Source organism: Aptenodytes patagonicus, chromosome 1, assembly GCF_965638725.1.
Source record: "Aptenodytes patagonicus chromosome 1, bAptPat1.pri.cur, whole genome shotgun sequence".
In the NCBI taxonomy this organism is placed as follows: Eukaryota; Metazoa; Chordata; class Aves; order Sphenisciformes; family Spheniscidae; genus Aptenodytes; species Aptenodytes patagonicus.
This window is the reverse complement of record NC_134949.1, coordinates 205985500-206002032: the sequence shown is the minus strand read 5'-3', so window position 1 is coordinate 206002032 and position 16533 is coordinate 205985500. Positions and strand designations below refer to the sequence as shown.

The 16533-nt window shown below is 41.2% G+C and overlaps 1 protein-coding gene across 1 annotated transcript in view; it reads right to left on the bottom strand.

Annotated features, from left to right (window-relative positions):
• Positions 1 to 11970: 11970 nt before the first annotated feature.
• The window catches only part of MIPEP (mitochondrial intermediate peptidase), a 79696-nt gene continuing 75133 nt past the window's right edge, over positions 11971 to 16533 (bottom strand). Inside the window, exon 19 of the mRNA XM_076328084.1 lies at positions 11971 to 12220. Within this exon, the coding sequence (XP_076184199.1) occupies positions 12126 to 12220 (95 nt within the window). The 3' untranslated portion in view covers positions 11971 to 12125. The remainder of the gene's footprint in view (positions 12221 to 16533) is intronic.

Here is a 16533-nt window from a genome sequence, read left to right as displayed (position 1 = left end):
AGACCTGTAATTATAATTTAAATACTGTAAACTGCCAGCTGAGCAAGCCAACATTTATCATTTGGTATGTCGTAGTTACCATGAAGAAGGATGCCCACTTCAGAATACTGCACCATTTTCACTATGCTTTTTTGCACTAACCAGATATATTTTTATTTGACATGATGATAAATTTATAAATCAATTTCATTTATTATCTCTCCTACTAGAAATGTTTGGACGCCTTCCCTACACCTTTGACCAGCTCAAGAGCATATGCAGAGACTAGGAAAACCCCCCAAAGACATACCTCTCTCAGTGAATTAACCCAGGTTTCCAACAGCCAGCCATGGCCGTATAAATTAAAGATACCCATGGACTTTGCATGGGGCTTCACAGAAGCATTTTGCAGATTCACCTTGAAGGTAATGAAGCTGTGATATCACACATTCAGAGAAAAAGCTGGGATGGGGACTTTCCTAGATGGATCTTACCTGACCCTGGACAGTTGTTCTTTGGCCCTTGAGCCACCTAAATCGTGCTTTATCCAGAAGAAAAGAAGCTATCTTTAAACGTATACATTTTGTTGGAGACTGCCCTGTATAGAAGATTCCACATGCAACATTAAAACATTAAAAGATAGAAGCCTGCCAGCAACTGGGAGTGGTGGCGTGGGACTGTACCTCTCATTTCCTCCTGCAAGGGTAATTTCCCAAATTTCTTACTAATTCTGGGAACTCCTGCAAATCTCCTGCCCTCAGTACTTAGTTTTGTTTCCAGCACTCACCCCACCTTTCTAGCTCTCATTTCAAGGCCACGTTGTGACACAAGCATTTCATGTACCCTTCTCCCTTTTCTGTCCTTAGTCCAACCCACAGCCTTCCCTCCCTGCCACACCGGCTTGAAACTTTTTGAACCTGGCATCTGCAAAGCCAACCCCTGACCCTAATTTAGCCCATTTAGTCCTAAACATCCGTGTGTTTTAGTTCTCTTCTTCCCTCACCACGCCCAGGGCTTTCAGCACAGCACTGCTCCAGCTGCTTTCCCTCCGGCTCCCCAGCAGCTGGTTTTCCACACCTGACTTTCATCATTTCATCCCATGTTTCTGTCATGTTGGATTGACAAGCAACACGACCACCAAAAGCATCTGTGCACACCCTGAAGACAGGATTGGGGAAGGGTTGTTTTGGAGGACCACCCAATGCCACGGGTCAGGACGCAGCAGTTCAGGGGGCCCCACACTGAGCATGGGTTTTGCGAGACAGAGAAGAGGCAGACCAGACTCAGGCCAAGAGGAAAAGCCATGGAAGGCATATACGCACTTGGGGCACTAACACTACGGCTGCGCTGCTGAGCAGTGAGAGCAGGTCCAGCCTCCACAGTGCAGGAGCCAAGCCAACCCGCCAGGTACAGCCCTCTCCTAGAAAAGCCACCGATTATTAACGTCTTTGTCCCCTCTGTGTTGCCAATGCCCAGCTTCTTATGAACATCTTCCAGCCCCTGCAGGAGGGATGGCATTTCAGTAGCCCCACTGGTGATGACCCTGAAAGTGGAGCAAGACATGGAGACCACAGCTGCTGCCAAACACGCCAGCACGCCTGAACAGTAAGAAAATACCAGTTTGGCTGCCACGTGCCCTGCCACAGGATGTTACAGTACTACTAATTACCCCAAATGACCTCTGGGCATATTAACACCTACTCTTTTCCAAACTGTGGTCACTGCCAGATCCAGTGCCTCCTTCCACTGTGAGCTGGTTTATTCACATTTCAATTGCTCAGAGATTCATCTACGGACAGTAATTTGTCGTCTGCCTCTGCAGCTGAAACCACATCTTCCCAATCCCGCTGGCAGGCGCCAGCAGCCTGTTGGCAGCGTGCTGGCAGCCAGCCCTTGGACAAGCAACGTAGGTCTGCAGCAAAATGCTGCCTTCTTGGAGGTTCAGGAAGGAGAAGCTTGGATCAGCCACCTCATTTCATCGTCCGAGTATGTTGCCACTATAGAAATACTCCTACTAGACACACTCATACTCATCTGCTGTGTGCATTGTCTAACAGATGGGACGTGTCCTACTCCCAGGCTGTTCTGGGATGGTCTGATGTGAACCACAGCATGCTTGCATGTACTGTAGCCAGCTGAGCTGCTCACCCAGGGTGCATCTGCAAAGCATGTCTGCGACTCCTTATCCTTTGCATTCTTTTCTATATTTAGGAGATTCACGTGTACACAACAGCCAGGCAAAGTGTGGGAAGGGCAAGCAAATATCAAGACAAGTTCTGAGTTCAGGAAGCCCTTGGGACTGTCAACAAGTAACAGGGAGGTGGTACGGGAGCAGCTAAAATAATGAGGGTGTGATGGCAGCTGTATCTACAATGGTTCTGTCCCAAGGAGCAAATAGTTATATACTTTGACTTCTAAAGACATACTCGAGCTCATCACCTCAGGGAGAGTTTTCAAAGTCCCACCTGCAGAAGCGACTCAGGCATTAGCAGCTCTTTAGGCTCCCAAGTCACTCAAGCACTCCTGAGCGTAAGGTAAGGGACTCCTCTCGAGGTGTGTGCACAAATAAATGGCCCTCCATGAACAAGAAACCTCAAGTGAGTTAAAATCCCACGGCTCAGTTATTCCCATTCTCCGGCAGCTGCTTGAGTGAACTCCCAGGGCCGGGAATGAGTGCTAGAGAAACGCTGCGGCAGCCTCCTTGCCGGCTGGGGTTAAACCACGACAGTGATGCAGCAGGTGAGATGCAGCAGCTCCAAAGAGGCCACAGGGCACTGCTCGGGGCAGCTGTGCCGACGTCTGCACAGCCTGCAGGGCAAGTCTGCCTTGCAGCACACCTTCACCTGGTCCATCGCGCCTTTCTGCTGGGATTCGGAAATGTCCGCTCATATAAACAGGCCATCTGCAGGTGTAGCCTAGCATCTAGCCCTGCACAAGTAGATACGGCGCAGCTCCGTCCCAGTAATGCTGCTGAGTTTCCCTCTGTAGCTTCGGGTGGGCTTTGGCTGAAGTAGGAAAGTTGCAAAAAATGTTAAATCCAAATATTTTCAAGCGCAAAGCTGGGGCTCTCTGAAGCCCCATTAGAATACCCCAGAAAACCTCCTGGTTTTCTGGAGTACTTCTGAACTGAATGACCCCAGAGTTTCTGGAAGTCAGAATATGAATTAAAATTTCTTTGATATTCTGTACATTGCTTGTTTAACTTTTTAACAGCATTTACAGCATTAGGGCAGTACTAACGAAGAGAGAGATTACAGATGTAATTACAGATTACGTCGGCCCTGCCAGACACTTGCTTACCTTTCTGTTAGTATTTTACAAATAGCAATGCATAGGAGGGTGCAGGTTTTAGGTAGAAAAAGGCAAATAAAAGGTGGGAGAATGAGTTGCCCACAGAGACAGAGTTTGTCTCTCACAGCGTTAGCCTCGCCAATGGGGTGGTGGGGCTGGAGAGCAGCACCCTGAATCCTGATGAAATTCCTCTACAGGGTAAGTCAACGTAAATGGGGTTAATTTATCTGGGGAATTTCCTGCACTTGGGGTATTCCCGGGCAGAGAGAACTCAGATCCTCTGAATGGATTCTGAAAGAAAACAAAACACATTCAAACCTAACCTAAAAGATCAATAAAATACAGGTTTCAGGTCAGTGGAGGGTGGTGAGAAGCAGCAGCAGTATAAAAGGGAGGGCCCAAAGCTGGCTCAGATGATTTGGCATAACGAGGACTTTTAAAAAATATGCAGAAAACCAAAACTTTTCACCCACCCCATCATTTGCCCCAACATTTAGGGGGAGATAAAATAAACTTCTGGCACATCAGCCAAACCACTAGCTCCAACTTCATGTGTCTCCCATTTCCATGTACATACTGCAACTGTTCTTTCAGGTCTTGATAAATAAATAAGCTATCCGGGCGGCTCTCACTTTTAACAAAGCCTCTCAAGAAATCACAGAAGCACCACACTAACTTTGGCCCTTAAACACATTTTCAGAGGACCAGAGCTAATAAAACATACACGTGTCCCTTGGTTGACTGGGAGCACTGATGGATCTTCTACCCAGAGCTGGAGCACCAATGGGGCCTCTGGCCGAGGATAATGTGAGCTCAGACTGTCACCTTCCCCAGTCCCGACGTCGATACAAGGCGCACAGCCTCACTTCTCCAGCCTAAAAACTGAGGTGAATAATGAAAAAGTAAGAGAAAAGCTCAAGGGTCTGGTTTATTTAAACAAGTCCTGCACTTCTAAACAGGTTACACCGAAGTGACCTGTTACGTAGGGTGCAGTGACTGGGATTTGAAGTGTTTTCAGTTGGCACAAAGGGTCCCAACACACAGAGAACGAGTTATAAAAAGAGTTTAGCCTTTACGGACCATTTCAGTTTGTGAAATGTCTTTTTTGCCAAATGAAACAGATAAAGCTGGAGATGCAAGATGGGATGAGAAACAAACATGAAGCAGGGAAGAAGGAAAAAAAAATCAGAGTAAAGCCAGCGAGGCACAGGCTTTAGAGCAGCTAAACAGACACTTTGGACAGACCAAGGGAAAGGCGTGTAAAATGGACTAGCTCACAAAGTAAGAAATAGAATGTCAAATTAGCTGTTTCCCTGTACTCAGCCAGCCTACATCAGTTTTTTACACACATTTGAGACTGTCAGAAACCAAAGAAAGAAAAAAATAAAAGCAGATTTTCTTGGAAAACAGAGGTTACAAACTGAACAAACTACTAAAACCACCTCGTCTTGGGAATTTGGCTTAAAGACCAGATTGAATCAAAGATAACTAATTTGATTAGGTAGATCAAGTTATCTAAATCCCTATTTAGGGAAAACACCACCAGCAATTAAGCACTGTTGCAAAAGACCTTCAATGTTAAATAGCTTCAGCAAGAGCAATACCTACAGACACAAGGCACTTGTCAACGCATGAAGGACGCATTTGTTGGGCAAGACAACAAATTAAACTTAAAGAAAAATAAGAAGATAATTCGCCAGGATGGTGAGGAATCAGGTCTGATCAGAACTTATCTGGTCTCTGACAGCTGAGTTGGGTTACAGATCCTAATAGAACTGCCTCTTTCTTGCAGCATGCAGTTACATCTCCAGTTCTTTGGGAATTCCTTTTTCAACCCTATCGCGACAGTGTGTGCTATTTACGCAAATGTTGTTAAGAGACAGTGAACTGTAATTTCAACTCTCATTTGTAATGAATGGGATTTATTATGGCTAGCATGAATCATTTTGATAACACATATAATTAGTTTTATAGAAGTTTTAGTATGTTATAAAAGTTGCTATATCACTTGTATTCCCCCAGGGCTCTCTTATAACTGTTTCTGTTACAACTGTATTCTTCTGGGAACTAAAGTGTAGACAACTGAGCACATCTGTATGTCAAGAGAAGCATTCTAAGCAAAGACATTCAAGGCAATTTTGCTGCCTTTTTCATTTCTAAAATCCACGTGAAGAAATGCAATCACTTCTGGACTCCAGCATTATCAGCTGTTCAAAGCTGAAGATACTCATTTCCTCCCAGGCCGTCAATAAGCTGCCTCCGTGCAGCTCACGGCTGTCGAGAGCAGATGCTGTGGCTCAGCTACCAGGAGCTGGGATGCCTGTCAAATGACCTTGGGGGAAAATGCTCAACAGGTATAAATAACATAGGTCTTTAATGACTTCATTTGAGCTAGGGAAATTTATCCTGGATGAGGATTTGGCTCTGTACAGAGGGCTGCAAAGTGAGTTAACTTGATTCCACCTTCATGAGGAAGAAAAGTGGGGTTGGTAGGAGTGTGCACTACGTGACACCAGCAACCCCTTCTGACTTTATAAGCTTTTTTCTTTCATATATATTTTGAACACTGAAAGTAGGCTATGATTGAGCCCTTGTGACTACTTCTGAAGGGTACTGTTAATAACCAGACTTTATTTTTAACAACTGCCCTGCTAACCTATTGTATGCTAGAGGAGCTCAGTGAGCTTGCCCAACCCTTACATTAAGGGCTGCTGCAAATGTCAGCCAAACACAGGCTTCTGACCTTGCTTAAGGGACAAGCCAATATTCAAACACCTACTTGATAAATTACTATTATTCATGAGGTCCAGCTGCCTGCAGTGTATTGGGAGCTGCTGTCCTGTGGCATGCAACCTAAAGGGGCTCGTTCATCCTGACTTGCCCCAGCTTGGCAATGCTACGCCTTCTCAGCGGGTCACATTCGGGGCACTTCCCCAAGGCCCAGCTCTCCTAACACTCACCTCCCGCGGCACAGGGAAGGCGGGTGAGAAATGCTGTTCAAGCATGAGATGCACTTCAGGCTATATGGGCAGGTGCCAGTAGCAGCTGTGGGCAGAATACCATTCTGCCATTTTGATCTTCCTCTGACATGATCACAACCACCAGGTCAGAGTCACAGTCCAAATCACCCCTCACCTCCTCCTACCCCCTTGGGTCATGCCCCACTGCAGCTGTAAGAGCCGAGGGAGAAGGGAGCCGTTTGGAGGTGTCTAAGGTATAAAGTGAGGGGGCTGTAAGGAGTTGGAGGGACAATTGCCAAAAGCCACTTCATAAAACCCAAGATATCCCGAAGATTAATTAAAAGCATCTTCTGCAACTATTTTAATATTATACTACATGATACCGTCATTAATGTATAAACTCAGTCATATATAACAGGCAGGAAAAGCAAACGATGGTGACATTTGATGACTGAAAAATGGTAACGTCAAAAAAAGAAAAAAGAGTAAGTTTGGTGCTTTGAGGTGTTCTGAATTTAAAACAGGATTCCTGACACTTATATTCTAGCCACTTGTGCTCTCTCTATAGTTACTGGAGCAACAAAGGCATGTGCATGAGCTGGTTCATCCCATCCCAAGACAGGTAGGATATGTCCCAATTTGAAGGCACCTGTTTCTTCTCATCAAGCGCGAAGGCAGCCGGAATGGTAAGCTTTAGCCATCTGCAAGTTGCCGTAGAGGCTACAGGCTCATAGGCAGCTGCTTGGCAAACGGCATCCTGCTCCCTACATCTACATGCCAGCAGAGCACCAAATAGTCATCCCGTCAATCTTTATCGGCACTTTGCTTCTCGTTTAAGTACTTTGTCTTAAACAGATTTTTTGGATACTTCCTCCAAACAACAAGCCGTAACGATTTCCTACAACTGTGCAGCTCCAGCACGCCGCGGCGCTCTGTTTAAAGAGCCATCTGTTGAAGAGCAGCCGCAGCGGACTTAAAAGGTAAACAAATCTCAGCCTGGGGAAGATCAGAAGGGCCGACAGGCAGTCCTGCTGGTGCTGATTTATACTTCCTTATCTTTTATCTCCTTCCCTCTCCTCCCCAAACACACTAGCTGTTCTCCCACGGTCCTTCTCCCAGGGAAATCCGTGTGCTTCCTTTCTGCAATCATGCATTTTCAATTCTCAAGTTCTTCGAATTTTAATGTAATATACCCCTTTTGGTATACTGCAAATCTGCCAGGGTAAAGCACTCAGTTGAACTCATTCCCAACACCACGTAAATAAACCCCTGGCTCTGGGAACAGAAAATCTCCAATACTTTGCCCAGAAGCAATCTGAAATAGCAGATGCACAGTGCCTCCCACTTAATAGCAAGCAGAGGAGGCGCTTTGGCTTACACTGCTTCTCCAGCTCTCCACTCATGAATTCCTCCCTAGCCGTGAAGCCGTCAGCAGGACAGTTACTCAGCGAGCGGGGACTTGCTACCCTCGTGGCAAAACCTCCTTCCAAAGACATTCTCTTCATTCATAGCTCGTAAGACCAGAAAAGACGGCTGTCCTCTAGCATAACTATGGCTACAGAACTTCTCTGAATTAATCTGAACTTAGGGCATATTTTTGAGAAAATAGTCCAGTTTCGGGGTACATTTCTAGTGCTGATCAGTCAACCCCAGCACCATCCTTCACGTGTGTTCCAGTGCTCAGTTGTCCCTGCTGTCAAAAAAATAAACTAAAAATTAGGGGCAAATTTGTCTAATTTCAACTTGCAGCTACCGGCTCTTGTTAAACACTTGTTTTTAGACCAGTGTTCAACCTTTCAAATTTCTGCTTTTGTATCACAATTAAGGTATTTTAATCTTTTGATAAACTGAAATACGTATTTTCTGAGCCATCAATATTGCTGTGTTACAATAATCTATTCTCTTCATTTCCATCTTAGTATCATCTATGATACTAAGCTCCATTACTTTGATATATATTTAATTTTTGCACACTGATTTAAGTCTGACCCACTGTACAAGCTGCTATTTAACATCTGTAAAGTATTTTATCAACGTATGATATGAATTCTTCCATTTGGCTTTCCACTGAAGACAAAGCAGAAATATTTTTGAACACCTCTGCCTTTTCTGTTACTGGCAGTGCTGTAATTTCCATTTTAGACTTACTGCTTTGGAAAGAAACCCCTCTTTTACTCTCCCCAAGTTTTTAACTCAGAGGTCATTTTGCTTCTGTATCAACCCTTTTTTGTGCCTGGTTTCTAATCCATATTAAATTATTCCTTGCCCTATTTTCCTTCTCCTCCCTGACTTCTTCACTTAACTGCTGCCCTCTGCTCCTCTTATCTTTGTTGGTAAGGCATTTAGAGAACTCCATGCAGCACCAGCTGCATTTATGTCACCAGAAAGCAATTATTAAGCAATATTTCGGCCTGTCTTAAGTGAATCAGAAAAATAATCACATCAAACATGAAAAAAAGCAGAGCTGACACCTCAGACTATCAAACGTAATCCACGTGTGTTTTTCTGATATGTCTTCATTATGTGTTATTATTTCAGAATTGCATAAGGGAATAATTTCTTCTGAAGATGTTCACTACTTATTTTCTATAGGAGCTAGAATCCAAAACACAGTACAATTTCAGGTTAAAAGCATGACGCTGAGTTACAGTACCATAAAACCAACTTTTGGATAGCTGGTTCAGCAGCCCCAGTGGGAAAATATGGAATGCTGGAAAAGGATTACAGTGGTTTTTACATTTAAGAAGAGTTACACTGCTGGTCACAAGAGAGGTCTCACATTACTTAAAGTACACATATTTGCTGGAAAATAAAAGTCTCTCTCTCTTCTCAAAAAGAAAAAAAGAAAGGAAAAAGCATCAGACATTTGAACAGCTGGAAGCATTTTTAGAAACTACCAAAAAAGAGAAAAAAATAATTTAGAATAATATTTCCCTTTCTGTAGTAAGCATCGTTTTGGTGATACACTACGTTCTCAAGAGGCTTAATCACATCTACTGTTCAATCCTCAAAGGTCATTTCATAAAACAAAAATTAGTTGAGTCAACAGAGTTTCTTCACAAAAAACCTGAAGCTGTCGTTCTGAGTTATATTTCTTTTTCTACCAGCTCCCATCTTTTTCAAATATCTCAAGAGCTATCAATCTGTGACAATAAGCTAAAGTCCACTGTGCTCTGGCAAAAGACAAGAGTTTCTTCCTTTCTTTGTCTATATCTGATTTTAGTATTAGGAAGATGTTGTTTGACGCCACTCTGATAAGAACTGGAGAAGACTGTTGTTTACGGAAGGATCAAATGAGACGGTGAATTAAGGAAGTAATAGCAGCCATGGGCATAAACCAGTGACTACTACACATATTTTGATAAAGTATCTGCATTCTAGAACCAACATCACTTGAATTTCTTTCAAATTAAAATAAAGAGGCAATCTCTTAATTTTAAATGCTCTGCTTATTCCGCTAATTATGATGCTTTATTTTCTTTACCGTAGTGCTCCCAGGGCCATGTCAGCACTAGGATTTCCTTTTGCTAAGTTCTTTTTGTCACAATGAATCTTTCAACATATGCCAACTCCAGAGAAACGTTATTGGTAGCTTGCTCCAGTACAAAAAAACCCAGGCAACAAACACCACAAGGCTCCCTTAGCAACACCTTTGAATTCCCTTTAAAACATACTTCCATTAAATACTCTATGAGGGGTTGTTAAATTTATGTTCATGAGCTATTTTATCCTTTCAAGAACTTCCCATCTTCACAATGTGTTTTTACTCACACCTAAATTTAAATTTGTTTCATTTTTGTGGTTTTTTTAATCACTTAACTTACAGCAAAATACCCACCTAATTTGTTAAGCGAAACCATTCATCCTTTCCTCGTAGGGACCAACTGCAGATAGAGAATGCAGCCATTCAGACATACAACACAGAAGCCTTGTTGTGGTACATGTCTGAAAATATGCCTGCTATTGTTTAACCAAAACAATCAAACCCAGTTCTAATAGAATGCCAGTGCTACTCATACAAGACAAATTCCCACCATGCAAAAACAGACAAAGTAAAAAAAAAAAAAGGGTAAAATATCAAACGATACCCGATGGCACAAATTCTGCTAAAAACAGGGCCCAATCATCCAATCAGCTCTTACTCTTATTTATCCCCTCCCCAACATCCACTTTTTCTGGTTCAGTTTTTTTAATCTGTATTCTTCACGTGCTTCTCTCCCAGCTATTTGCCCTCATCTCTCAGCTTTGGTTCTCTTCCTCTCTTGCTTCTTCCACTGCATTTGCGCTGAGTGGGACACTTACGATACCTTTTGCAACAACCTACAGAGGACCTCTAAAAGACAAGGCCATTAAATAGGCACTCAAATACCATTTCATAATTTACTTCAAGAGAAGAATAAAACCCCGCTGATAATGTTTCCTTTGTTTACCACCCGCTATGTAATGTGCAACCTTAAACTGCTCCAGCCTATCCTGGAAAAACGTCTTTGTTTTGAATGATTTTTGTCCCCCCAGACCTGCCCTCCTGTACTTTAAACAGCTCCCCAACACTCGTGCACTCATCATTAAAATGAAACTATGTGAAAAAACATGCAGGGACCTGATTCAGGCTGTCCCTAAGCAGCAAAGTTTGTCAACGTATTTCCACAATAATTGTTCTCTGTGATGGAATCATCAAAATGCCTGCAAATCCATCTTGACCAAAACACGATATACTTCATCCAGTAAAGCCCTTAAAGTAACGTGGGCAAAACTAAACCACCACTACACAATAAACCAAACACACCCAGGTAACAGATAAAAGGACAAAAGGGCCCAGCTAATGGGAGAATACTCCTCAGAAAACAACTGCTCTATTCCTGACTCGTGAGTACTGAAGCTCAATGAAAGACCTCCAAAATACAAGCCTGGGAACTAAAATTCTAACTGTTGGATAAAAACTACTAATTCAATAGCAATACCAGTTTTATGGCACCTTGTAAATTCCATTCCTCCTCCCAACCAATTTATGCACCTGATACAATGAATGGTCCATCTTTTGTATTTAGCTTTAAAGTTTGCTACTTCTGTTCCAAACCTGAAGATGACCTGCTCAATGGCTTTGTATAACAAAAGATACTACTTTTACTTACAAACACGGCCACACATTTGGATCATCACAGCTACAAGAGCATGACTACTTTCCATGTTATCCTCCACTAGTAAACATTAATGGGGTACCTATTTTACTCCTTCGTCTCTTTTTGTATTGCAAAATATCTCTTTCCTCCACACCTTAACATTTTCCATCACCTACCTGTATGACTACAGTTTTTCTTCTCCCGTCTGTCTTTCTGTTCCCTATCTCAAATACAGTTCCTAGTTCTCCTCTTCATCTTTCTTTCCAATTTCCTCTCTCAGTTGCAAACACAATTTGCTTTTCCCCAATGCAGAACTCCTGCAAGCAATAGGGTTAAACAAGTTTAAAGAATATCCATGAGCATGTGAAAAAGACCCATGCAAACAGTTCTGGGTCTTGACACTTGACAGGTATGTCCTAATACCGAATCCAATGTGCATACCAAAAGACCATTCATACCAATCCACCCACCCTGAGGATGAGTTCAATTCCCATTTAGCCAGCTGTTCCTACAAGATCAAATTTTCTAACAGTACATGCTAGAGGATTTGTTCTCTCAAATTCCATGCTTAAGCTCCTATGCAACGGAAAGCCATCATCTTCATAAATGAAACCGGGTGATCCAATGAAATTATTTATTACTGTTCCACCAACATGAATATTCAAACTCTTACAAGTGTTCACCAAGTAGCAAAACCAGTCACAACAATATTTTACCCACAATTATTAAGATGTATGCAATCTTCCATAAAATAATTCAGTTCTGTTGAACATTTTTATGAGTCCATGATAAACGTTTCGAAGTCGTGGTCTAAGTCTGAAACGAGGGCATCCACAAAATCTTCAACTGAAGGCGATTTCTGCAGCATACCTATAAAATCAAGACAACAGACTCTTAGCAAGAATACTATGAACTTGAAAGCTTTGTCAATAATAATGGTTATTGCTAACTAACTTTCAATGTCACAATATGACAGAAACAGCTATCACGTTTCTTTGTCAAGAAATAAATGCAGTTATAGTGCATAGGGATTATTTAATTTCTTCAAGCTACCTGTTACACGTTATCACAGAATTGACAAGTTTCAAGACTGTGAACTGATTTTTATCATTACAAATCTTGCTTAAGCCAGGAATTATATTCATTTTAAAGCAATGTAACCATAGACTCAGTAATTTCCAAATGACTGGAATAAATCAGCGATTGAGGGGGTATCTAAATCCTTATCTGCCGAGTCTCAGGTATGACAGAGCCAGAAAAAACAACTATTTTCTCAAAGTGTTACACACCTGAAAAGCATTTAATTTAGTAGTTAAAATACAAATACCTCTAAAATGTATCACAAGGCAGGAAACATACCCAAACAAATGCATATTCAGTGCACTGCAGTTTTAGTTTTGCTTTTTACAGTACCAGGACTTACCTGTTAAGAATTTTAAGTAGTGCATACATTAGCTGTAGCATATGGCTACAGAATAACAGACAGGGAAATTAGCATAATGAAGAATCATGCTCAAGTACTTTGTCAGGTAATTCTATAAGCAGACCAACTAAAAATCTCACACCTTCCTCCACAGAATCCCAGTTTTTTGAAAGCATATCCTGTAAATTATTTTCAGATGTTTCTTTGTACTAAACATTACATTAATGTTGGTCTTTTCACTGTTATTAACATTTTCAAGATTATATATGGAAATTTACTGCATTACTTATACCAGAAAAAAAACAGTATAGCTGCCAAATAATGTAAAATTTAATCTTTGTACTTCTTTGAAGTGATCTGTTCTTTCTGACAACTGCCAATGTAAATATAACCTTGTTCTACCCTTTCTGATCAGTGTACCTACTGAACATAATTTTATATTCTTTTACATCCTCAACAATATTTGCTTTCAGTGAAAATTATAATTCCATGCTGCTAAAAGACCGGAATCTTTTAGTATAACACAATGAGTCAAAACCCACCAGGAAACAGACAAGCTCAAGGTAATTTTGTGTGAGCAACCAAAAAGAATTTTCTTGCTAAGAACTCACAGAATCCATTTCAATCTGATTTAAACACGTTGCAAGTGTCAATACAAACTGCCGTGACCCAGTAGATTAATACTGGGCACTAAAAGGAAGGAAAACAAATCTCATACTATATATAGGTTGACTGAAATGCTGCTAAATGAAGTTTGTATCAAGCTATTTTCGAAATGAAAGAGAACAGAATTAGTATTTCCAAATACTTGGTAAACTTGTCGTCTACTCTAATGTTAGTAAAATTGCTGTGGAATTACTTCTAGTTCACAATAAAAAATGGCTTGCTATATGCTATATAAACAGATGTGTCCAGATACCAGCTACTAATCTAACCTCCCCAGAGAGCCATGGCCTCTTGAAGACTCCCTCTCAGGTTCCTGAGTGGGCTGGCTGGGGAACATGTGCATTTGCTCCCTAACAACCTTGGAAAAATTCCAGTTTAAACTTGTATTATTTTCCTGCAGTTTTCTCAGAAGTGGAGAGATTGCCTTAAGAAGGTGACACAGATGGCAGACCACCGGAACATGTACTGTCATGCATGACTACATCTTAAACTCAGTTGGAGCAGTCCAGTCCCAACACTGCAATTAATTTTGCCTTTTTTTGGCCTCATTTTGCCTCAGACATTTACATCTGAATTAACTGGCTCTATTTCTAGAGACTGGACAGTAGGAAGATCTTCACGGGTGCCACTTATCTGACCTTTTTCAGAGGTCTACTTTATGATGAGATGAGTTGTGCCTATGAAGAACCTACTTTTCCCTGTATCCCAGAAAGGAAACCTGGATGACTAGCTCAGGTATAAAAATCTCAAGTTGGTGAAATTATTCCTTCCTTCCAATTTTTAAGATATGGCTCTATAAAAGAACCATTTTTCTATAGCCAATGTGCCCTTTTCTATCAGATATCAATACAGAGGGATGACTAATGCTGCAGAGACAGTAAAGATGGCCATAATAAACACAACCACCACTCCCCAAGCCCCAAAATACAAACCCCCCCTTCCAATACTGACTTTATAAAAAACAGCCAGCCTGGATGATGTTTAGCCAATTCTTTTGACACACTAAAATTTATTCTGCTGTGGACAATTCTTAAAACCATGATTATCAATACGTTCCAAAAGAAGAAAAGCTAACAGTATACTGATTAGGGGGAAGAGACTGATGTGGGGATTATCTTCAAGCAGATTTAATTTCCCTCTTACATAAAAATGGCAAATCATAACAAAAACATTCCAACCCTGGATATTACAAAATGAATAAAAGAAACATAATTAACTACGGTACACTTGGATGTATGTTAGTGCAGCTGAATACAGTCTTACCAAATCTCACTCAAAACTTGTTACAAATTGCATTCATTGAGACTCCACATGGTTTGTTTTAAATATGTAGGAGAATTCAAAATCATTCTGGCAATAGTGATGTAAAATTACCTCCTACCCAGTAGTTTCAACTTTTGATAATACAGATTTCAGATTTCTCGCATTAGTGGTCTACGGCATTGCTATTTTCCCATCACTGACATCAAAAGCAGACACTAGCAGAATTTGCTTTTGCAAAGGAAGGATGAAGAGTAACTGAGGTCATTGCTGAAGAACTCCTACTGTAGTAAAATGAACATGCCCTTATGAAATAAATAACTACAGATTTTAGAGTAGACAACTCCAAAAGAAACAGACACTGATGGTATTTCCATGTTCTAACCTCTTACTCTACACAGATGTGTTAAGAATGGTCATGTCTCCCTTTAAATGCCATTAAAATATATCAAAGCAAGATCAGCTTTGATATATTGTAAGTACTCAGCACTTCAGTCTAAATGATTTAGTAAGATGTCCACAAGGTCTGATGGTTGCAGTTTTAAAATCTAGGAGTGTATTTTATACGTTCAGCCCAACTCCTATTTCAGCTCAGTCTCTCCCAAGCCTAAGGCAACTGCATAGCTTATCTTCTCTGCTTTGAAGTTTTCTTTCACATTACAGCACTGTGGTTAACCACACCCTTTTGAGAGATGGCTAGCTATAACCTACAATCACTGAAAATTGGGAGAAGAATAAAGCCTGTGGCAAAATTTGGCCTCTGCCCCTTTGGAACACTAATTATTTTGTGTCCGTGTAGTTTGAGTTAACATATGTTGCCATTCACATCCCCTTTTAGGATTTATGCATATTTCTTATACTTTCAAAGAGCCATACAATCATTATCTGAAGATTTTTATAGCCTCTTCAAATCATAATTATTCCACGAAGTACAATTTGAGGCATGGAAAAACAAATTTTCAAACTGCATTGGAGCAAATGCTTGTTTATTTAGAGATTCAGTTGGTTTGATTACCATGCATGCACACAGCCGAGTATGTCTGTCTGCAATATAATACAGCATTAGCAAATCAAGAACACAACTTCGCATGTATTTTGCACGAGGACTTCTTCAGAGACCCAAAGGGCAATGTGACTGCATCAAAACTGCAGGAGAAGCGCACTCCAGGATGTGTTCCATGCTCTCAGTTCCAGATCATCCAACCCAGTACTTTTCACACTGCAATTCACTTTCTGCCTATGCACCTGGGTTTCTTTCCAGTCAGGGAGTGCCAAGGGAGAGAGGGAGGGATGGTGCACACCTGAATCTTGTTCAGACCTGCAACCAGCACACAACTGGACCTGGAAGGGACACCTGGGTTACATATCTTCAAAGGAAATTGGAATCCCTAATGCCATATAGTCCTAGCAAGGAGAGGGTCTGAAAGAGCCATGTGGCCAACCCAAAGTGACAGGGGAATCAAGTTCTTCTCAAACTGTATTTCCTCTCTAAGGAAAAAAAAAAAGCAAGCCTCTGGGACAAAGCATTGTTCACTCATTTTTTAATTGCTCCTACTATCCATATTTGTGACTAGTTCTGTGTTTTGGAGATTATCAAAGGGGTAAAAGGGGTCACTTCAGAAAATGTTAAAAAAGATTTCATAAAGCCTTTGTGTTTTGTTTTTTTTTTTTAAATGGAAACAAATGCCAAGAGAATCAAGTCCAAACAATAACAACAAAAAAGTATATTGTGTTTTCTAATTAAAGGCTAGTCCAAACAGGAATCTTGTCAGTAACTCCACTGGATGGCAGGTCAGATCCTTTATCTTCCCTAATCAGTACATCTATGGAATCA